Raw genomic sequence first — 24,027 nt, forward strand, 5'->3', positions numbered from 1 at the left:
TGACACTTCTCCCTATGGGAACAGTCCAGCCCAAACTGCAAGGTTAGATCCTCCCTGGACAAGCATCCTGGGACAATTTTTGGGTCATCACCCCATATCAGCCAGGTTAGCTTGAATCCAGCAAGGGACCCACGTCTGAGCAGACCCTTCCCACTTAGGGGGAATGAGGCAAAAAGAACACATGATGGATGGAATGCTGAACAAATCAAACATTCACCCCAAGTCACACGTCTGGATTTAATCCATTGTGTTTTTGCTCACCATGCCACATTAGTTTGGACCCAGCCATATGCAAATCAGTCTTGGTCCTGCTCCCCATTGGAATAATCCAGCCAGAACTGCCAGGTCATGTCCTCCCTGGACCTGAAACAAGCATACTTGGACTGGTATGATTCCAGTAGCACAGCGAGCATGGGGCCCACGTCTGGCCAAACCCTTTCCACTTAGGGGGACAAAAACCAGCCCTGTCATCAAAACTGTCATCTTCAGGTAGTCTGAATCAGAACCAAAAACATGGCGGACCCTTTGAGTATTGCTGTGCAGTAGATGAAGCACATTATCTGAACCAGAATGTATGGGAACTGGGTCGCTAGAGTGCAGTCAGATTGCACTTTCAATCAGCGTCAAGACAGATTGAGCTGAGGGTCAGCTAGTGGAGTCAGAAACAAATGTTCCTCCAGTGCCAGACAAAAATACACAGCACAGCCCCCTTAAAGGTATTAACTTTCTGTAGCATCACCGATGGCCCAGGGAGTTTGGGGTGCAACGGCAACAGTTGTGGAATTGGCTCCTCATTCAGGAACAAGTTCAATTTGCACTTTGTTGCACTTGAAACTTCTCTTTAGACAGAGAGTGTCAGGATGGGGTTGAGTCCTGCTTCGACTTCCTATTCTTTTTTTCAACTTGGACTTTTTCTTCCTGGTCAACTATGACTGTGAAGAAGGCCAGTTGTGGGAGTGGCCTCAAGAGCATGATTGGCTCTTCACCCTCAACTCGAAGCCCAACGTACATGACTTCTAAGATGTCTTTCGATGTTCATGACATACAGTTTAATTTTTGAATTCCAAATCACTTTCAGTTGCATGAGTATGCATTTTTTGCATGACTTGGAGTCATGCCTGAGCCCAACCATGAAATACACACCTCACGCAGGTCTGTTACTGACATCTGTTACACCAGTCATAGCATGAATTGAACCCTGTACTCAGAGGTGTGGACTTTGTTCCCTTGTACCCTGGAACTCAATTCGCACAAAATCATATATTGATGAAAATGGAAGTACAGCTCTGGATTTGCGTACATAATCACAGAAAGAAAGGAAATTATGTTGTCATGCCTAGTTTGCAACATCACTTATGGGGTGAAATGAATCATATACATAGTGATACAGCTCCCTCTAGCTGCATGCTGGATCACAAGTATGAAAATCTTCAAAATTCAGTCTGGTGCCGGGGATTATTACAAATGTGAGGAATCTGTGGTTAAAAGAACCTATCAAAAGAGGTTTATCTGTAAAATTACAATGCCAGAATCCTCTTGTAGTTAGGGTTATTAATAGGTCTTCATCTACAACATGATTACACCAATCAATCAATCCATTTCATTGTACTACCTCGTAGCAAAGACGTGGAACACCCTGCCTCTCCACCTCAGGCAATCATCTTCACTGCCTCAATTCAGGCCGGACCTTTTGACCTGGCTCTTTGACTGAACCAGAGTGACTTTGATGGATCAGCAGTCTCCCCCAGCACCTTGAGACCCACACGGGTTAGGAGTTGCACGCTCCAAGACAATTGATTGATTTAATTATTTACGTTGGGAACTTTGATGGAGGTCCATGTAGAAAGTTAAAAAATACATGTACAAACATACATTTACACCGGAAACAGCCTTTACCAAGCAGTCAAAACCCCACATGCATTTACCACACATTCTAAACCACAAAGGCGATATTACCACACAAGTCTTTACTACGCAGGATTTTACAATGAATATGCCTTTACCACACATGCATTTACAGCAAAATTCATAGTGAATGTTGATTGGTAAAGGCGTGTTTGGTGTGAAAGTTTTAAAGGTAAATGTTTGTAAGTATTCAATTTTGGAGTAAAAAAAAAAATATATATATATATATATTATCTACTGCCGGTCGCCAGTAGATAGTTATAGTTAGGACCGAGTTTCCATAGGAAATCTCAAAATTCTATTTTGAATAACTTTGGCGCTGATTGACGAATCTTCGCAAAATTTTCAAAACTAATGGGGCGCTCCGCTCCGCTCCTACCCTGAAAGTCTCGGGGTGATTCCTCAAGCGGGGGCCGAGAAAAAGGGGGGGTCCCAAAACACGTTTTCCCCATGGATTTTTCCATAGGGACTTTAGTCGCAGCTACAGCCCGAACGGCTGAACAGAATTACGTGAAATTTGGCAGAGAGGTAGCCATAAGGTCCGTTTGGTGCCTTTTGCAGGTTTGGTGTAAATCTGTTCAGTATTTTCTGAGAAAATAGCATTTAAATCAATATATATATCTATACGCGCGAAGGGTGCGCGCACTCGGCCGTCCGCGAGTGCACTTCTGATTGGTTGTTACATCTTAGTAAACATTCGAATCGGTCGAAACCAGGAAGTGTCGGCCGCCATTTTGTCTCTCGCACTGAGAGGGGGGTTAAACACAAAGGAGAAAAATATGTAAAGGGGGCACGCTGGACAGTTCCATGACCCCCTAGCAGGGGTCAAGGAGTCCCAGGAGGTCCCCCAAGGGCAATTAAAAAAATGTAATTTTTTTCGGTAAATCGCCGAGTGCGCGAAGCGTGCGCGCACTATAGAAATGAAAAAAATTCTGCGATGTTCGCGCAGCGTGCGCGCACTGTATAAATGCTTTAAAAAAAAATCACAATGTCAATCCCCCCATGTGCACACGCTGAGCGCAGCGCAGTGTGTGAGCATGGCTTATGTAATGTTTAACAGTTTATACCAAAACCCTTAACATCAAACCGTATCATGTGTCCTCCTTGTGCGGACGGTGCGCGAAGTGCACGTGCGTACATGGCCCATTAAGCGTAACGTGGGTGCGCGGTGCGCGTAGCGCACTGCGTGCCCACCGTGCACCGTGCACCGTGCGTGCACAGCACTAACTGCGTAAAGTGGGCGCGAGGTGCTCACCGTGCGCGCACGGAACAAACTGCGTGAAGTGGGCGCGCGGTGCGCAAAGCGCACAGCGTGCCCGCCTTTCGCGCACCGTGCGCGCACGGCACGAACGGCGTAAAGTAACTTAGCATTTAAAAAAACGTACAAATTCACTGAAAAAACCATAGGTTTCACACACGTTATAGTTAGGAATTAGCATTTAAAAAACCTTGCAAATTCACTTAAAAAACCATAGGTTTTTCGCTAAGCAACATTTCTCCTATCATCAAGCCCCACGCTATGAAGCATAGCGGCAGGAAAAGTAGCGATAACCCCTGTTATCGCTACTTTCCTTACGCCAGCTTCAGGATTTACTTAGCCATGATATCCTATGGAAGGTGGATATCATGGCTAAGTATGTGAGGCCCCATTATCAAGCTAACGCCAAACTTTGTGGGATTATCGCTGGATTTCCAGCGATAATCTCACGTGCGGCAGTTAGCACTAGGATTTTTATCGCTTTTGAGATAAGCATTGCTAATAGCACGCTATCTCAGCGATAAAAATCCACTCTAGCCGGCGATAATTATCTTAGCACTAAGTGCGCTTAGCGATAATTATCGCCGGTTGTTGCTGATATGCCCCTCTACTTCTGCCTTTTCCGACTCTCCACTCCGGCTACTTTCATGTTTTATTTTTGTGTAACTGAATCTGCTTTGCATTTGCCTAGACGTCTCAATAACAAAAAGTCATTTTATCGGGTTTCACTTAAGCAGTTCACAACTCCATTCATTCAGGCATACAAGGTTCACCTCCAACTGAGCATGAATATCTAGAAAACCTATCTGATTTACTGGCTCCTCTTTATATCGCACTCCAATACAAAAATAAAAATATAAGTATAAAATAATGTCATTTACAATGCCAATAGCTCTAACTTTCACACATGTGAGACCTATTGCTTAAATAACTTTTTGCAAAGTATTGTGAAATGTTCTCAGAAGCCATTTCTTGGGCCTTCAAGTTGCGTCAGCGTGCTGGGGGCACGGCAGGTGAAGACATTTGGCAGGCATGGGATATAGCTGCAGGGGAGGGGTCATTGTGCAGTAGGACATCCCACCTTTTGCCTCCTCCTATATTTGCATTCCAGGCTCTTTAAAAGAAGAGCGTCTGTGGCGGAGGCATCCACTGTGCAGAGGGATCCTTCAAGCACAGACTGAAGCACCTGTACCTGCAGTGACCTCTTCAGACACCAGGTAAGGGACAAGCAATGTGCGTGAGTCCAAACCAGCGCCCCTGCTGCAGGTACTAACCCAGACCAGCACCTGAGGCAGTGGACTGGCCCTGACTGAGTCAACAAAGTAACGCAGGGTCAGACCTGATTCTCTTATCATGTGTTTTTTTTACCATCCCTTCTGATTGTTCATGATAAACATTTCATTTCAAAATAGAGAAAGCGTTTTAGCTGTGCTGTTTTTAGGCAACCACAAATGGGGAATGCAGCCAGGGGATTCGATGCCACACAGCCTGAAACAGTCAGTGCAATAGAGAAGGAACCAAGTAGAACAACCGTTGCCCACCTCAATGGTAAGCTGCACATTGACCATGCCTTATGCACATTAACCCCTTGAGTGCCCCGCCCTTTCCACGCCCTGTGCCGGGCGTTTCATTAGCGGGCGGGGCACATGACGAGATAGTCTCGTCATGGGCACTCAAGAGGTTAATCATGTCTCCTTGGATTATGTAAATACGACACAGCATCTGTAAAGTTGTGTATAGTTAATATGTTTTTTTTTTAAAACAGTAGCATTTTAACTATTAGCCGTACATATATTACATCTTTGTCACACTTGTATTTTGCAGCCACGATAAAGCTTTTTGTAAGGTGAAATGAATTGGCTGCGCTATCTTAAAAATATGTAATAAAGGAAAATCTGCATCATCGTGCAAGACCCATGTTTACTAAATGTGTTTGTATTCAAGTGTTCCTGTTCTTAGGAAAGCCAGCTAGCAAATCTGCAAAAAAATAAATTTGCATGCCTGAACTCACCGTTGATTATTTCACAAACTCCAAAAATGATGTAGACGTGACAATGAAAATAACTCATTTCCACCTCCGCTGCTTTCTCTCATATCAATGGATTTAGATGTGTGGAAATGTGCACTTGAAGGGCCATCTTGTCTTGTTTTTCTCTCTAACGAGACAGTATTTTTCCATGTAGAGATAACTCTACGAAACAGGAAGATTTTGACTACTTCAACTGTCCTGTTTTTTTTTCCAGTTGTCCATTGATATCGATAAAGTAAGTACATGTTAGACTCAGTGACTGACCAAGAAAATATCTGGGCATGTATGTGGAATTTGTATAGCAGGAACCTCGCCAGACAGCAAGAGTGAGAGTTTCATGGTGTACTCCCATCATCCAAGGGAGAGGTGTCAGCATGTAGGGGGCTGGCTGCAGGGCTGCAGGGCCTTTGGTCATGCCAGGCAGGGGGTTGTATTTACATGGAATAGTTAGCCTTAACTTAGTGGACAGAATTGTGTCAGCATGATAATTTCTATATTACATAGAAGACTGTGAGCACCATATGGTAACCTATGTACACGTGCTTGTTTTTATTCTGAAGATAGGCTATCTGTAAAGTTTTCACCACAGTATGAAAGGTGCAGGTAGTATGATCTCCAGCACATTTAGATCTTGGTTATTTCTAGTAAATAGTGTATTTTTGACAACTGTTGCATGGAGTGTACATTGGTCTTAGTAGATACTTTTGTAATATTTCTTTGGGATAGAGTAAACTTTCTTCAGAGAGTAAACACTGTTTAGCGTACCCACTTCTCTACTGATATCATCTTAATTTCTCAGTGTAGGTTGGTTGAGTGTCTGGAGTTTGATTGGATGAGTGCATGGAGAGTGCCTGGGTGACTAGATAATTCCATGGGTAGTACCTGAGAGGATGCAGGCGTGTATGCATAGTGCCTGAGGGAATGGTAGAGTGCAAGGATAGTGTGTGAGTGATTGGATGTGTGCATGGGTAGTACCTATGTTGATGATTGAGTGCACGTGTAGTGCCTGAGTGATTGGATGAGTGCATGGGTGGTAACTGAGTAAATGCATGAGTTCTAGGATACTGACTGAGTGATTGGATGAGTGCAGCAGTAATGCCTGGGTGATTGGATGAGTGCAAGGGTAGTGCCTGGTTTATTGCATGAGGGCATGGGTATGCCTGAGAGAATGGTAGAGTGTATGTGTACTACCTGAAAGAATGAATGAGTGCAAGGATAGTGTTTAAATGATAGGATGAGTGCATGGGTTGTGCCTCAGTAAATGCATGAGTGTAAATATAGTGTCTGGGTGATTGAATGAGTGCATGGGTAGTGCTTGAGTGAATGGATGAGTGCAAGTGTAGTGTCTTGGTCATTGCATAAGTGTATGGGTAGTGCCTGAGACAATGGAGATGTGCATGTGTAGTACCTCAGTGAATGTGTGAGTGCAAGGGTATTGCCTGAATGATTTGATGAGTGCATGGATAGTGCCTGGGTGATTTTGTGAATGCATGGGCAGTGTGTGAGTGATTGGATGAATGCTTGGGAAGTGCCTGAGTGAAGGTATAAGTGCAAGGATAGTGCCTGAGTGATTGAATGAGTCCATGGTTAGTGTCTGCATGATTGGATGAGTGCATGTGTAGTGCCTAGGAGATTGGATGAGTGAAAGCATAGTGCCTGAGAGAATACATACATTTGAGGTCAGTGTCTGAGTGAATGCTTGAGTTCATGGGTAGTGCCTGAGCAATTAGATGAGTGCATGGGTAGTGGTTAAGTGTTTGGATGAGTGTATGGGTAGTGCCTGGGTGACTGGATGAGTGCATGGGTATTACCTAGGAGAATGGATGAGTGCATGGGTAGTGCCTCGGTGATAGAATGAGACCGTGTGTAGTGTCTGAGTGAATGGTTTAGTGCAAGGATAGTGCTTGAATGATTGGATGAATATATGGGTAGTGCCTGTGGGACTGGATGAGTGCAAGAGTAGTATCTGCGTCATTGTGTAATTCCATTGGTAGTACTTGAGACAATGCAGGAGTGGATGCATAGTGCCTGAGTGAACAAATGAGTGCAAGGATAGTGCCTGGGTGATTGGATGAGTGCATGGGTAGTGCCTGGGAGATTAGATGAGTGCATGGAAAGTGACCAGGTAACTGGATAAGTGCATGGATAGTACCTGATACAATGCAGGAGTGTATGCATAGTACCTGAGTGAATAGTTAAGTGCAAGAACAGTACGTGAGTGATTGAATGAGTGCATGGGTAATACATAAGAGAATGACTGAGTGCAAGAGTAGTGCCCGAGTGAATAGATAAGTGTAATAGTAGATCCTTTTCTCTGGCAGCTTCACTATTCACCAACTGCTCAGAATGTTGGGTCTACCCAAATATAAAACAGCAACCCTTCCCTTGTCCCTGTTGTAAGTCTCATCATGTTTCGGAAGGCATCAATGCACATGGTTATGCCTTTTCCAAGTGACATGATACATACAAAGACACCTAGAAATAGTAGAATATCTGTGGCTCAGACCGCATACTCTTTAAGTTTCTGTACAGGAATGTGTATGTGTTCCTTTTTTCTCATAATACAGGGCACATGGATATTCAACAGTCTATTTGAGGGGGTTCTGTGACACCTATATAGGTAAGACATGTCTCCCTCGGCGACTGAATGATGGAGCGGAACTGAGAGGATTTGTGCACCTGTATGGGAAGCTATCAGGTTTTTAATCTAGTATCTTAAAACACACAGCACATGTCAGAATACATGAACAAGTAGACACATACAAGAGTCACAAGAGCACACAGACCTTTAAACTTGTCTGAGTGTACTTCCCATTGCAAGCAGACACCTACATTTATGCGGCCTATTTCAAGTTTACCTTTCCTGAGACTCATACGAAGAAGTCTAATCCATAATCTCTCTGCCAACATGTCTGAAACCTTACTTTTCTCTGGCAGCTTCACTGTTCAGCGACTGCTCAGACTGGTGGGCCAAGCCAAATATTAAACAGCAACCCTTCCCATGTCACTGTTGTAATTCTCACCATGTTTCTGAAGATGTACCTACTCACACCACTGTAGAATCTTTTATACACCCACTGCTGCTCCCACACAACCATTCACAAACCCATTCACAAATCCATACCAGTACTTTACACACCCACTCACTGATTCATTAATCTATACACACATCCGCTCATTCCCCCTACTGCTACTCATAGATCCACTCAATCACTGATACAGCAATTGACATACCAACTCTTACAGGCATACAGGTGCTGATACACTGAGTAAATCACCCATAAAACTACTCACACACCTAGACACTCATGCATACAGTCAGTCATACCTCCACCTACTTACCCAAACAGTTACATACTCACCCACTTACTTACTCATGGAAAATAGGAACATTTTCCTACTCAGCTATACAGTCACTGACAGAAGTATGCGCTCATCTATATAGACACTCTCACATTCACTCACTCACAAATACAGTCACTCATTTACCCCGTCACTCATGTATACTGCCTTTCACATACTCAGTTACTCACCCATACTGACACATGCACTCAATCACTGACACAGCCATACAGACACTCAGTCACTCATACAACTTTTCATATATCCACTTTGACATTAACTGAAAGACAGATACACACATTCATACAACCAGTCACTCACTCATTCCTTCACCGAGACTCCTAATCACTCACTTATACAGTCAGTCACACACACACTGAGTCATCCATACACTCATTCATAAACCCACTGATTTACCAATACACCTTTGTATATATATTTAACACTCATAAAATTTTAGAGCTTCTCGGCCTTCAAGGTCCCTCGGGAGTAGTGCACCACAAAGCCCGTTTGCAGAGTAGTGGTAAAAGGGGGGCAGGGCCTCCGAAAACCTCTTAGCAATCCCACTGTGTGGGAACTACTGGAGGTAACAGGTAGGATAGTATGCCCCCAAGGACGGCCTTTCAGGCCAGATACCCCTCCTATTACCTTCAGTAAGTCCCACGCAGCAAAGTTGCTGAGTTCTGATACCAGGCCATGCCCTCTTTATCCACCACCCTGCAAACACACCTCCTGGTACACTCTTTGTTGGGGGATGAATACCCCATCGGTGCAGGGGGTAATTAGGGGCCAACTAACCTACCTAATACCTCCAGTAAGCCGGGAGCTAGCATTGCTATTGGACACAGTGAGCTGCTAACATGCAGCTCCCTTTGCTAGAAAACAATTCTGCTTCCCTTCATGGAAGTGAGAGCATTATCAATGCTCTTGCTTCATGAAGCAAAGTAGTGTTTGCTATGGAATGGCGGGTGGGATGAAGAGTAAGGTGCAAGGTAGGCTGGTTTCCCAGTGTGAAGAGCTTTGTTAGTAAGAAAAGCAGTTCTGAAACTGCAACGAACTTCAGTAGGGAGCCAGTTCAGTTCTTTCAAGGCAGGGGAGATGTGGTTATATTTTTTGATTCCTCTGTCCATTCTTGCTGCTGCATTGTGCTTGGTTTTAAGAGGTACAAGATGGGATTTTGCTGTGTCTGTGAGGGTGGCATTTCTGAAGTCTAATCAGGATAGAACCAGTGTTTGTGTGGAAGATTTAAGATGATGCAGGAGTAGGTAGGGTTTAATTTTGTTTAGAAGTTTTAGGTTGTAGAAGGCACTCTTTGCATCATTCTTTATATGATCTTTAATGTTCAGTTTACAGTCCAGTATAATTCCAAAAGACGTGATGGAGTTAGCTAGGGCTACCGTTCCATTAAGAGCGCCAATGGAGTTTAGCCAATCTTGCATCTAGGGTGACTGCTCTGCATTTGATATGAGAAGAACTTCTGTCTCATCCTGGTTGAGTTTTAGGTGGTTGTTATAGCCATAGTTGGACTTCTTTGACAGTGGAATATAACCGATGCATGTCTTCTAGTGAGAAGATTTCCATGTATAGCTGGGTGTCATCTGTGTATAGATGGAAGGGTATTTTTCCGGGGTTGAAAATGACGGTGAGGGGCCCTATGTTGATAATAAACAGAGTTGGCGAGAGGAGAGAGCCTTGGAAGACACCCCAGGCATTGCTGTTGTATCAGAGGTCAGATTGTTTGTTTTTATTTGTTGAGAGCATTTTTTAAAAAAGGGTGTGAACCAGCGAAGGACCATCCCATTCACACTAATCCCTTTTTAGAGGTAGTCCAAGAAAATTGTATGGTCAACCTTGTTGAAGGCCGCCGCTAGGACTTGGATAACGAGAAGGCAGCATTGGTTTGTATCCAAGGATTTGTGTAGGTCATCAACTATGTTCTTGTCTATTTTTTATCACTTTCAATCTCATTTGATCTAGTCACTCATGTTTAGCACAATGGTCTAAATATAAAATATTCTTAGTGCTAAGCTATAGTTTCCAAAAACTCCAAACTTTCCCCTGAAATGCCATTGCTTTAATCTTTGACCTGACTGATGCAAATAATTTGCTTAATGTTTTCCAGGAGCTGGTATTCCTCCAACTGATTGAAACAAATCAAAGGCATGGATTCCACACGACTTTGGTCCTTTGTTTTCACAGTGATCATAGGTGAGTGACTTCACATTTCAGATCTCTCACAAATCTGCATAAGTAGACTATGATGGCTTACCAGAGGGATTAAATACAAGGTAATTCATCATGGTATATGGACAAGAGAAATAGACAGTCCACTCCTTGTGCAGAATGACCCATCCAAAACTCGACCTAATCACTCTTTCTACATATCTGCACTTGTGTAGATAGCTACTTTAAATCACATTCTGCGTTTGTTTATAGTAAACTTATTTACTTAATAAATTAAATGAATTTGGTTGAATATAGGGTGTTAAAAGGTCAGTGGTAAATCCACTTGTTAAATTTACAAAAAACTAAGTGACTTATTTATGAGTAGTACATGTGTGATGCAACTGTTTGAAGACACGCAAAGCAACTTTGAGTGACTCTGAACGTCTTCAGTTATCTGGAGTAACACACTCCTGTGTTGAATTACCCTGCACTGGGTATGAATTCCATGGGGACTGCATTGGTGTTCCCACGCAACTCCCATAGATTTTGACGCATCCTGAGATTTGCAAGAACTTATAAACCGTGGGAGGAGCCAAAATATTACACATTCCCACCTTCCCAAAGGCAGCCTAGCAAGGAGCAATATCTCTATTTCTCCTTGTTTCTTCTTATTTATGTGTGTGCTGCTTTCTTCAGCATGTGTTGCCTTAAATATGCCACATTATTACCCTTTCCCTGTCTGCAGTGCATTGCAACAAGGTGACTTGCTGCGCTGCATCAAAAGCTCATAAATGAGCCCTTCAATTCAGAAATGCATCCCTCCACTTGAACTAGCAGTTAATGGAAAGTTGTCCCAAGCAAGTATTTCCTGGTACATTACAGTGTTATCCATAGGACATATTCCCTGGGGTGGCATTTCCCCAGAGTATAATTGTACACAGTGTGGAATAACACACTGGATAAATTGAGGCTGATGCATAAATGCATATGTTTCCCATTTCTTTTTTTCTCCATGGGCTACCCTCTTCTATTCTCCTCCCTCTCTTTTGAGTTTGGGGTGATCTGGTCTCCTTCCCACTCTGAAGGGGATTAGCTCTAGCACTTTCCAGAGAATCTGAAATACCCTCCCCCAACACTCTGGACAACAATTTGGTAACAGTGCCTTCAAGAAGGGGATGAAAGCTTTCTTATAAAATGGTCAACTCAGCATTAATGGGGGCATCAGGCTGATGGGACCTGGGATACTGGAATACTGGGTCCACTGTCAGCATCCACTGGAGCTATTATAAAACAGGTTTCATCCCATTCTATTGTCATCAAGATAGGGTCCATGTTGATGCTCAATTCATACATGTGCATGTACTTTGTTTGCATTGATATTACTTTTTTATTTGTCCCTGGGATGGAATACACCAGGACATTAAGACCCTGCATGGACTGTGCTTGGCACCGGAACCTGGTTCTGATCAGCAGAGGCAGATAGGGAAGCATAGGGGTACCCTGTGACTCACAGGGGTCAGGAGGGTAGGAAGTGGAACAAGTAGCTTCCACGTGGCGCATGCTCCTTACTCCAAGGCTAGTGTACCGTATCTTCCAAAGCCAATAGTGCTGTGATTGCATGCACACCCACCACCATGAAGTGCCCCACAAGCACATTATGCATCCACCACAGTGAAGTACCCAGAAGCAGTTCAGTGTGAGCATGGCTGACCTGGGAGTCATGTGCACTCCAGAAGCCCTTGTGGCTGCCCTGAGGTTCCTGATGAAGTTGCAAAGTCTATAGAGATTGCAGGGGCCATCTTGCAGTCAGGCAGAATGAATAAAAAACTATGGAGGTGGCCAATTTAAAGTAAGACATTGTGATGTCTCCATAGGAAAAAGCCTGGGCAACCATTTTGGAGTTGGCAAAGGAAGTCTTTCTCCAAGTTAAGGTCAGGTCACTAAATGTTGTGAGGGCACTGGACACCTAGAGAAGTAAAGGACTGGACTGATAGCCCTAGCAGTCCTAAACAAAGCACACACATATGCAGGCAGTGGAAACAGCTAGTTAGTCATGTCAGAGGAAGACATCCCTATCTTCATATTTCACCATCCTCTGCCATTCAACCTCTCTGATTTGCTGATAAAGGTTGCCTGGTGTGAGAAATGGATCAGGTGCTTTGAGCAATACTTAAAAGCCACCTGCAAGAAACACACAGATGAGCAAGCCTGAGACCTGTTCCTCAACCTTGTGGGAGACGATGTGCAAGACCTGCTTGTAACATCCCCTCTTGAATTAAATAACTACATACAAGGGTCAGATCAAATGTCTTACAGACACGTTCAATACCTCATGCCAACAAGTGGATATATCATGTAACATACTGTGAATTTGAAAGAGGAGGCATATTTGAAAGGTGCATTTCAACTGACTTTAGAACACAGATTCTCAAAGAAACCTACATGCTTAACAAGACACTAGCCATGGCAAGGATGGAAGCCAGGGCCACATCACATTCCAACACCATGGAGAGTGGCCAAACAAGAGCCCTGGATAAGAGTCCACCACATGGTAGGGGAAGTAACAGATATGACAGCAAGACACTATCACCAACGATGCCGGAAGTATAACAAGGGCAATCACTTTGCAAGTATCTGCCAATGTGGGCCCTAACAGCAGACAGAGGTCTGCCCAAGTGGCTGAGGATGAAGTCAAATCAACATGTAAACAGACAACCACGGTTCACCTGATGCCACTTCGATACAAGAGGTAAAGGAGTGCTTGTATCTCATGGTGGATGGTGATGTGGGTGGCCAATCTGAACACATACAGTTACTAGACAAGCAAAACATCAAGAAAACAGCAACGATGGCCCTAAAGGTAGGAGGTCATATGGCACAGCTTGCGTTTAACACCGGAGTCACCTGCAACATCATGTGTGCATAAGAATATGATACACTCCTCCCTAAACCATAACTATCACCCTCAAAGGTTGACCTCTTCAATTGGGGTCTGAAACATCCAGTGATAAACTTAGGCAAGTTTGCGGAAAAGTTCACGTACAATGACATATTGCAAGAAGAGCTACATGTACTACATGGAGATATCCCTGCAACATGCTTGATCAGTATATTTACAGCACAAGTGATGGGGATGCTGGCCATGGCTTACCATGTGTCAGGGCATCACAGTATCTTGAAAGCCATTCCAGTGCTGTTCAGATGACTTAGCAAACTGAAAGACATACAGGTCACCCTTCACATCATTGTAGCCTTAACACCCGTGGCTCAGCAACATCGCCAGGTTTCAGTGCATCTTCATCCACAGGTGGATGAAGAGCCTACTAGCAAAAGATGTCAATGAACACATGGATGGGCCAACTCTGTGGTTCTCACCCATTGTCACTGTGTGGAAGAAAAACACACAAATGATATGTGTCTGTGTGACATGTGTATTCCAAACACAGCAATACATAAGGAAAGGTACCCAGGCCTCCATCTAAATGGCATGATCAGCTGCCTAAATGTTCTGTGTGTGTTTTCCAAACTGGACCTCTTCAAAGGCTATCACCAGTTTGAACAGGACCGCCAGTCACACTATATTACCATGTTCTCCACACTCCTAGGGCTATTGTGCTACAAACAATTAAGATTTGGTGTGCCCTCCGCAGCTGAAACAATCTAGGAGCAGGTGAGGAGGTTGAGAAAGTCAGTAAAAAACAACTTAAATTACAGTGATGCCATTCTGGTGTTCGGCTGCACCAAAGAAGAGCATGACACAGCACTGGTAAATGTATGCAGTCACTTGGAAAAAGCACGATTGACCCTAAACAAAGACAAATGTGAGCTGGAGAAAGACATACTCATCTTCTTTGGACACATATTTTCCCACAATGGAAAGAGACCAGATCCAACATATGTTGATATGCTACACAAGACAGTGGCACATGCTGATGTTGCAAAATGTAGGTTATTTCTAGGGCTAGCAAGCCACTGTGCTCAGTACATCAAGGTCTTTGCCACTGTGAGTACCCATCTTTGGGAGCTCACAAAACAAGGGCAGCCATTCATCTGAACCCCAGAATGTGAAACAGCATTTACAGACATCTGAAGTGCTGTCACAGCTATGTACCACCAAGGCTTATTTTGATGCTTCCCTCTGCACAGAACTGATGGTAGACACCAACCCATTTGGTTTGATTTGAGAGCAATTTAAGCTCAACACAAGGCTGGTCATGACCAAGGCAAGTTGTTGCATATCCAAGCAGTAGTCTAACAGAAGTGGAAAAGGTGTACTCTTAACTTTAAAAAGAGAGTCTAGCAGTGGTGTCGGCATGAGAGCGCTGTCACATGTTCATATATAGGAAGCTATTTACAATAGTGACAGACCACCAAGCACTGCTAACAATACACAGAAATCAGAATTCAAAAATATCATCCTGCATCGAGCAATGGGGGATACGTCTGATGTACTATGAGTTAAAAATTGTTCACAAGCCAGGGAAAGAACACAGCCTTGCTGATTACATGTCGAGACACCCCCTGCCGACTACCAAACAGTTAACGTCCATAGTTGAACAGTTCTACTTTCTGTTGTGACAAAACATGCCACCAGAGATTAACGTGGATAAACTGATACAAGACACAATTAAAGATGCCAATCTGACAGCAGTGAAGCACATCATGCGGCAACAGAGGTGGACACACGGGATAAACAATAGCCAAGATAATGAAGACAACAACAAGGAGGAAGTGCTTGTGTTCAGTAATGTACAAGAAGAATTGTCAAAAACGGAGCAGGGGATACTACTCTTTGACACCAGAATAGTAATACCACAGACCGTTCACCAACAAATGAAAGACACAGGGGACCCAAAAAAATTATGCTTAGGGAAATAGTATGGTTCCCAGGTCTTGATCGTCTGGTGGAAGAAATGATCCTAACATACCACCTATGCCAGACCATAGGAAGGCAACTTAAGCCAGAGCTACTACGCATATCAGAACTCTCTGATGCAGTCTGGTCAACACTGGCCACTAATTGTTTGGACCAATGGACACTATGGGTACCTCCTTGTCATGGTCGTCAAATAGTCTTTCTTCCCTCTAGAGCTGAAAGTGTCATTCACCTCAGTAGAAGGCATGCTGCCTATCCTGGGTGAGATATTTGTGGCTTGGGGTGATCCCCTGATGCTCAAACTGAACAATGCCCCCACCGAAGGAATTCCACAGAGGTATGGCCTCCTGGGAATATATCATCAGGAAGTAACAACACTATGGACACAAGCCAATGGCATGGCAGAGCACTTTGTGAGAAACATCAAAAAAGGAATTCAGAGGGCCAAGTTGACACTAATATCACCTGGCCAAGCATTCTATCAAATGCTCCGAGACAAATACATCCAGCTGCAGAGTTCCACAAGGCAATGCCCATTGGAATTAGTTCTGGGAAGAAAAAGCAGAATGTGCCTTCCTCAGCTGGAAGACAAAGCCTCGCCAGACCACAAAGACATAGTTGTGCATGACCAGAAGGCCGAGCCAAATATGAAAAAGCTTTCAGACATGCAACTCCCTACCGGCTTAAACCAGGAGATTCAGTGCTTGAGCGCCTGGAAGTCAGAGAGTTCCTTATGAAGCCAGACACTGATGGTGACAGCTGTCAAAGGGACAATGATCACAGCAGTGGCAGGGCCCTACTCCATCACCAGGAGCACATCTCTGGAAGTTTCTGTTTCTAGAAAATTATGAAGAAGTAAGGAGCAAAAGAGACTGTATGCCGCTCCGGAGCAGCGCCACTACAAGGGTGGAAGATTGGGATCCATTTGCTAGTGTTGGTCCTTGTTGAGAAGAGAACAAGGAAGACTGACTTTTTCTCTCTCTCTTGTCTCTCTCTCTTGCGCCTGCTCCATTTGTATTTTTCTCTTTTTTTTTGTTTTGTTAACAAAGAAGTGACATGCCACTGGAATGGAATGCAGCAGGACACTAGGAACCTGTGCTGACTGTGCTGGACACTGGTTCTGGCCAACAGGGGCAGAACAGGAAGTGGAGGGACACCCTGGTACTCACTTATGATACAGGGGTCAGAGGGCAGGACTCATGACAAGAAGCTCCCACGTGGCGCATTCCTACAGTGCCCCTTAAACACAAACAAAGCAAATCTACGACATCCTGCCTGACTCTGTGTGCTTCCTTTGCTATGGGGCCACACAGCCTGACATTATTATGCATATTAATGCTTACATTTCTCTGGTTTTTATTTTTTCATCTGCATTCTCATTTTCAGACTGTTGAAAAGCTTTCTCAGCACTATGCTCAGCCTCCCTGCTCAACCTTGCTACCTTACTGAGTCTCTTATGCTGTTGCTGCATGGGCCAACATCCTCTCAAAATAGGGCCAAAAATGCACAATGAATGGAAAAGGCTAAACAACACTAAAGGACACTGTGATTGAGACCATTCTTGGTCTCTTGCATGCCACTGGGAGGATTGGCGCCCCCTTCAGATGAATTCACACCTCCCCAGAGGGACACGCCACACAGTTTGAAGACCACTGTACTCTACTTTTATCCCAAGTATTTCTCTTTAATGTGGCTCTTTACATGCTCTACCATACCCCATGTTAAGAGCTTGCTTGATCACAACGATGTGGTGGGCGCCATACAGAGGTAAAAAACAAAATCATTTTAAAGGATTCCTACTATCCATGCAGCCTCATGTTAGCAGATAAGGAGGATACAAAAACTGTCTGCAATCATGACACCTGAAAAACACCCTGAACCCACTTCTGCAATCATTTCTTCTCGACCCATCAGTTTCTGGAATTCTCCTGCCCCATTTTCCACATTGGATGTTTGCTTACTCTTGCATTCAACCTCTACCCCTATCCAGGATGAGGATCATATATGTCTTTGACTGCCAATGATAATGTGAGCGTTCGGTTTGAGCAGCTAATTTTGTCCTTGAGCAAGTACACTTACCAGTCCTGTGAACATCTTTATTTTTTCTTGAATTAAAGTATTAACAAGTCTATTCATGAGTTCAGAATAAAATCTAATGAATTGCTATAACTAATGTTTCACTTTGGTAGCATAGTCTCGTCAGGAACAGCTGCAATTGCACCTCCAACTCTAGGATCAGGAATGTGCAGAACAAGCAGCTTTCATACAAACGTAGTGGACTATTTGAGTTGTACTTCTCGGCCGCTTGCATTATGATCATATGTAATGCTTCATGTGAAAAAGTCATGCAAGATATCTACTACATTTAGGGGCATATTTACAAAGAATAGATGCAAAAAAGAACGGTAGGCGATGTTGCAGCTTTGGGTCAAATTGAGAGATAAGAATTGTGGAAAATTTTCAAAGATATGGCACAATTCTGCTCTCTCATTGCAATGGTGCACTTTGGGATACCTTTCACAAATAAAAGCACTCTTGTGCCTCGGCCTAATGGTGCCTGTTTTGTGGAAATAATATCTGTTTGGTACTGAAGGGCCTCTTTGTACAAAAAACTAACCGTTTTATATGTGCTGCAGACTGCAGCACACATGCAAAAAGGAAGTAGCAAGGAGTAAAATAAAATATTTCTCCTTGTTATGCCAGCCTCAGGTAGGCGTACCATTTTGGCACAAACGCATGTTAACAAGTATTGGTATATACCAGTTTGCATCACACTTCATAGGTATGCCCGTGTATCACCCAGGTAACACCTAACTGATGGAAGATAATGCAAGGCAGTGTAATGTGATAGTTTTGTTTACTTAATTTGTTTTACAAACACATGCCAATCTCATTTGATTGGCTTTGTACATTCCAAAACAAAATTTGAGTCAGGGCTGCATCACAAAAATGAGGCACTCCCTATTAAAATCTAATCTGAGTAAATATGGGCCTTATTTCAAAATAGATTGACACAATGAACATTCTATGCAAAGCACTTGCACACCCAGTTTTCCTGCTACCTGCTTGTTTGCTTCTGTTTAGATGAGTCTTCCACATGTAAATGTTTTACAGAATGTGTAAACAGATAATACAACTAAAGTGAAGCAATTTAATTAAGCATTTTTTTCTGAGCCTATCCTGGACTAGAAACACAAAACATTTCTTTTGGATATGATAGATTCTTTTGGAGATGGTCATCATCCCTTCCATTATACATTTATCAGATGTAAATTTACAACCATATTCAGTGTGGAAATGCACATGCATAATGCATATAGGGTAGAAATGTCCATGTCAACTACATTGAGGGTGGAAATGTCCGTGACAAATGTCTTTGAGTACCCTCATCTACTTTGGTACATTTGAAATGTGAGCAAGTGGGTTTCCAAGTTCAGTTTTACATTTTGTAAATCAGGGATCTCAATGTGTAATTATAAGAGATGAATCTCAATTTTAAGTCCCCCCTAGTTTTTTGTTTTAGATCTAAAATGGTTTTCAGAGCTCAGAGCCTTGTGTCAAATGTCTTAGATTCAACACCCTAAACCACTTTCCAAAGATTCTACAGGGAAATTGTTCTAAATGACATTGCCCTGCAAACAAATAAAATAAATAATAATCTTCAGTTAACCATGTCCTTGTGCTAGCCCATCAGCGGAGAAGATCCTTCTCACAAACACAAATATATCAATGTATGCAGACGTCCTCTAAATGGACTTTGTAAATGAACACACATCACTCTTTCCTGGCTCCCCTGGCAGTATTCAATATGCTGATGAACTCATAGCCCTTTTGAAAGGTTGGTGGAAGGTTAAGAAAGTGCTTTGGACAAACACATTTCACCACCATGTGATGAAAGCAAGTTTTTGTAGGAATGTATGATAAGAATGTTTATGAAGTTTTGTCAGTGTGGTGATAATTTCTATTTTTTTGTGATGCTGTGTTTGTGTGCTGCATTCTTGCAATGTAATGTTGTGCTGGACTGTGGTTGCTGAGTTGGATAATTTTTTACTGATTTTACTCTGTTAATTTCATTGTTGTGCTGTTTTGAGTCCTTTATTGTGTTATGTCCTCTTGTTAATTTTAGATAAGATTAGAAATACTCTATTATTTCTAGCTTAGAGCAAATGACTTTAAAATCCCATGAATAAGCAAACACCGCTTTGTAAGGGGACACCATAGCCCTGCTTCAGCTTTTCAAATTTTTAAGACATTTGTCAGCCCAAATCCGAAAGTTATGTTATGTACGTCTTCAGAGCCTCTATCACCTGGGAGGGTATTCTGGCACTGAGCACTCTAGATAAACTTAGAGCCTAGTGGCAATACCTGAAAAGCAAGATTGTGGAATCCAAGGAGTGATGTAGGTGAAGGCTCAACCGCCGGATCTGGTTTCCCGTACACATGATGGACCCGATTCAGATAACTAACTTAAGACAAAATCCTAAACTTACTACCATTTTGGTATTCACAGAAGGCACTTACTCATTTTGGTATTCACAGAAGGCACTTACTCATTTCGGTATTCACAGAAGTTAGGAGTCCTAACTTTAAGACTCCTAAATGCCTTCTGTGAATACTGAAAGTCTTAAAATTAGGATTTTTCTCAGTTTAGTAGTAGTATAGTTAGGACTCCTAACTTTAGGACTCCTAAATGCCTTCTGTGAATACCGAAAGTCTTAAAATTAGGATTGTTCTCAATTTAGTAGTAGTAAAGTTAGGACTCCTAACTTTAGGACTCCTAAATGCCTTCTGTGAATACCGAAAGCCTTAAAATTAGGATTTTTCTCAGTTTAGTAGTAGTAAAGTTAGGAGTCCTAACTTTAGGACTCCTAAACTGAGAAAAATCCTAATTTTAAGACTTTTGGTATTCACAGAAGGCATTTAAGAGTTCTAAAGTTAGGACTCCTAACTTCTGAGAATACCAAAGTGAGTAAGTGTCTTCTGTGAATACCAAAATGAATAAGTGCATTCTGTGAATACGACAAAGTTTAGGATTTTGTCTTAAGTTAGTTCTGTTAATCGGGCCCGATATTTGTGCAAGTAGGAGTCTGGAAAAGTACAGGTGTGAAATTTGATTCAGAGGTTCTTGGCATGAGTAGTGGGGATGAGTGTCATTCAACCTTAGCTCGGTTGACCATCAGTTGTAGTCCCACAGTAAAGTGTTCTTACCAAAGATCACAATTTTAGTCTTTTCAGGGTTCAACTTCAGTCAGTTGATCTTTATCCAGTGGGCAATATCAGTCATGCAGGCATTGAACTTAATCCGGGTACTGTGAGAGAGATAATGAGTAGTGTGTTGTCAGTGTTGGAAACAACATTGATGTCATCAGAGCAGATGATGCTGGCTCCAAGGATCATGCATGCATTGGAGAGGGTCAAGTTCAGGTAGGATTCTTGTGGAACTCTGCAGATGAGTTGTCAGGCATCCGAGGTTTAGAATGTCAGGCTCACTGACTGGGTCTTTCCAGTCAGGAAGGAGCAGATCCATGGCAATGTGCGTCCTTGGAATTCAATGTTGTGTAGGCAAAGGATGAGGATGGGAATGAGGTGGGAGACCACGTCAAACAGTGTAGCAGATACCATCTCTTTAATTAGCATTCCAAACTCCCACTTCATGTGGTGCCACTCCATGTATCAGCCAATGACTGAAGGACTAGATTTAGCCCAGAGCATGACTGGAAATCAAGAATTGCAAAACAGAAAACAAAGAAGCAACTATTCATAGACTATGGCTTCTTTCTCTCAGAAATCACAGTTTTTGATTCAAGTGTTAATATTCTTCCCCAAATGTTTCTTAGATTGTAACAGTGTGTAATGAGATGTCAGGTTTCAGTTAGAGCTAGCACAGAAAATGTGTTCCAATTCACCATATGGAAAGTACTCTACAAGTTTATTGAATGTATTTTTTGTGTTATTGGGATTAAGCACACAATTATTTGAAACAGGCTTTGGTTTAGAATTTGAGACTAAAGAGACACCCCCACTTGTCCAGGAAACTGAGCAATATACAACATGTTCCTATTTGAGAGTTTACATGTAGATGGGGAGGCTGCACAGGTACTTTCCCTCTTTGATACCCATGGTCATACCCACAAAGAATATTTATTTAGGACAAAACCTACAGCGTTTACTTTAAAATATAGCCTACCAATTAATTAATGTATCCTCTTGCTTTTGAGTAATCTATATAGTTATATGGTTATAGAGATGAAAATCATCAAAGCTTCCTGAAACTGATGTATCACACTTTGTGCTGGAGTTAATAGCTGAACTTGATACACTGCTAAAGTGTGGTGATGATGAAGAGGTGTGTGTGTGAGCTGAAGGATGGTTGCAATGCTCAAAGGTCATGCAGAACCATAAGATGCTTTCCGCTGAGCAGGATCCGGTGTCTTGTCATGATTTACATTACTGTCTTCATCATGAAAAAGATCATGTAGTGTCACTTCCAGCGATGCAATGGTAATGATATTGGTCTGGCATTAGATAGGGTGAGGAATCACAAGCGAATGAATCTGAATATCAACTTCTACATTTGTTTTTTAAAACTGACACAAAGATATTGGAAAAAAGGACACATGCAATAGTTATTCTGCTCAGGCTTTTTGCATTTTAAAACAGCATATGAGATTAATACATCTGCTGCAGAGGCCTTTGTGTCCCATGCAAGTTAGGCGGTATTAAATGAATAAGACACCTGTGGTGTTCAGTGCCATTGTTGGTGAAATCAGTATACACTCTGATCACCACTTTGACTCATTACCACATCGAATGGACAATTAGTGAGTCTGCTGAAACAAACACCATTTAGTGTACCAGTCACAGATTTGTATTTTGTGCCCACTGCTCAGCAAGTTACTGCTTTATTGACTGGCATCTAGGAGCTACATTTAAATAGTTTTAGAGCCTTATTGCTTATCTCAATGTTGTTTTAATCCAATGTTGCTAAAATTAATTCCTATGGCAAGCTATAAAGACTTCAAAGTAAATGTTTATCTGACATCCTTATAGGGCATCCATAGTTTTCATATAAATCTTAAAAAACTAAAAACCTGTATCCAATTCACAGTTTTCCTCTTTACTACCCGTGAAGATGATTGTGTTTGCTTTGTGGCATCAAGATGTGAAAGCTCCAGTGAACCCCCAGCCAAAACCTATGGCCAGACACATCAGTATTAGGATTTCCTAATTTTGATTCCAGCCCAATTGCAATTTGGAAATCGGTATTCCTTATGTGATTCCTAGTGGGTCGCAAATCGACCTACCCCTTGCATAGTAAGGAGGTAGGTCGCCATTTGCAAACTATTAGGCATCACAGCCTCACCATCGCCATGTCTGTGATTGCATCTAAAAAGGAAAAATGAAACTTTGGAGATTTATTTTCTTAAAAGTAGGCAGAGGTTCATGGTACTGCTGCCTCCTCATGTAAAATATATTTTTTCAATTTTCAAAGGAGTCAGTTAAATATGAATGTTTTGCAGCTGAAATTTGTTTGTGTAACATTCATATATCTGATTTAGATTCAGTATTTGAAAGGGTTGCTGTGAAAACGCCCCTTCCAAGTACCAAATCACAAACAGAAGTTGTGATTCGGTAATGTGTTATCGAAATGCAATTTGTGTTTTGTAAATATGTACAAAAGCATTTTTGCAGTCGGAAAAGGCCCAAATGGCCCTTTCTGAATGCAAAAATGGTTTGTACATCTAGCCCTAAGGCTAAAATAAAAGGAAGGGTACTAACCTCCACTAACCTCTTATTCGATGCAAAAAGAGCACCATATCTGTGATTGCTTTTTAATAAAGCCATCTTTTTTTTTAACTGCCCCCATTTTTCTTAAAGGGAAACGACATGCATTTAAAAAAGAAAAGTAGGAAGCGCCTGCTCTTAAAAGGTATCTTTTTTCCTTTTTAAATGGTAAGGGGTCCTCTGGGCACTCCTTTGAGGAGTTGGTCAAATATGAATGTTTAGCAGCCCTAAACATTCATACATCCCATTCACATTCATTATTTGGAAAAGATCCCTCGAACACACCCCTTGCAAATACCAAATTGCAAACACAAATTGCAATTTGTGTTTTGTACATATATAAAAGAATTTGTTTTTGCAAAAACTGTCTGATCGACCCTTTCCAATTGTAAAAATACTTGGTACATGTGGCCCTAAGACTCAATCAAAAGGAGGGGTGCTGACTTCTTATTTGAGCCATTCCTGTGGGGCCCAGCTGGCACTGAACTCAAGAGGCCTTCCTCACCCATTCAGCTTAATGTGCTGAATTCAAAGCACACAATGTGCCGCTCTGCTGAAAGGGCCCTTTGTTAGGCACCAGGACATTTTGGTAGATATCAGTGGGGTTAACCGGATCTTACTTTGCAATATCTGCCAGATGAATCCCCTGCATTTCCAGCACTGTTT

At 42.4% G+C, this 24,027-nt stretch overlaps 1 protein-coding gene across 1 annotated transcript in view; it reads left to right on the plus strand.

Annotated features, from left to right (window-relative positions):
- The first annotated feature begins 4,299 nt into the window (after nucleotides 1–4,299).
- The window catches only part of LOC146863732 (uncharacterized), a 28,931-nt gene continuing 9,203 nt past the window's right edge, over nucleotides 4,300–24,027 (plus strand). The window contains exons 1-2 of the mRNA XM_085627891.1: nucleotides 4,300–4,380; nucleotides 10,657–10,742. Of these exons, the coding sequence (XP_085484017.1) occupies nucleotides 10,697–10,742 (46 nt within the window). The 5' untranslated portion in view covers nucleotides 4,300–4,380; nucleotides 10,657–10,696. The remainder of the gene's footprint in view (nucleotides 4,381–10,656; nucleotides 10,743–24,027) is intronic.

The sequence above is a fragment of the Triturus cristatus genome, chromosome 2_1, assembly GCF_964204655.1.
Source record: "Triturus cristatus chromosome 2_1, aTriCri1.1, whole genome shotgun sequence".
Taxonomy (NCBI): domain Eukaryota; kingdom Metazoa; phylum Chordata; class Amphibia; order Caudata; family Salamandridae; genus Triturus; species Triturus cristatus.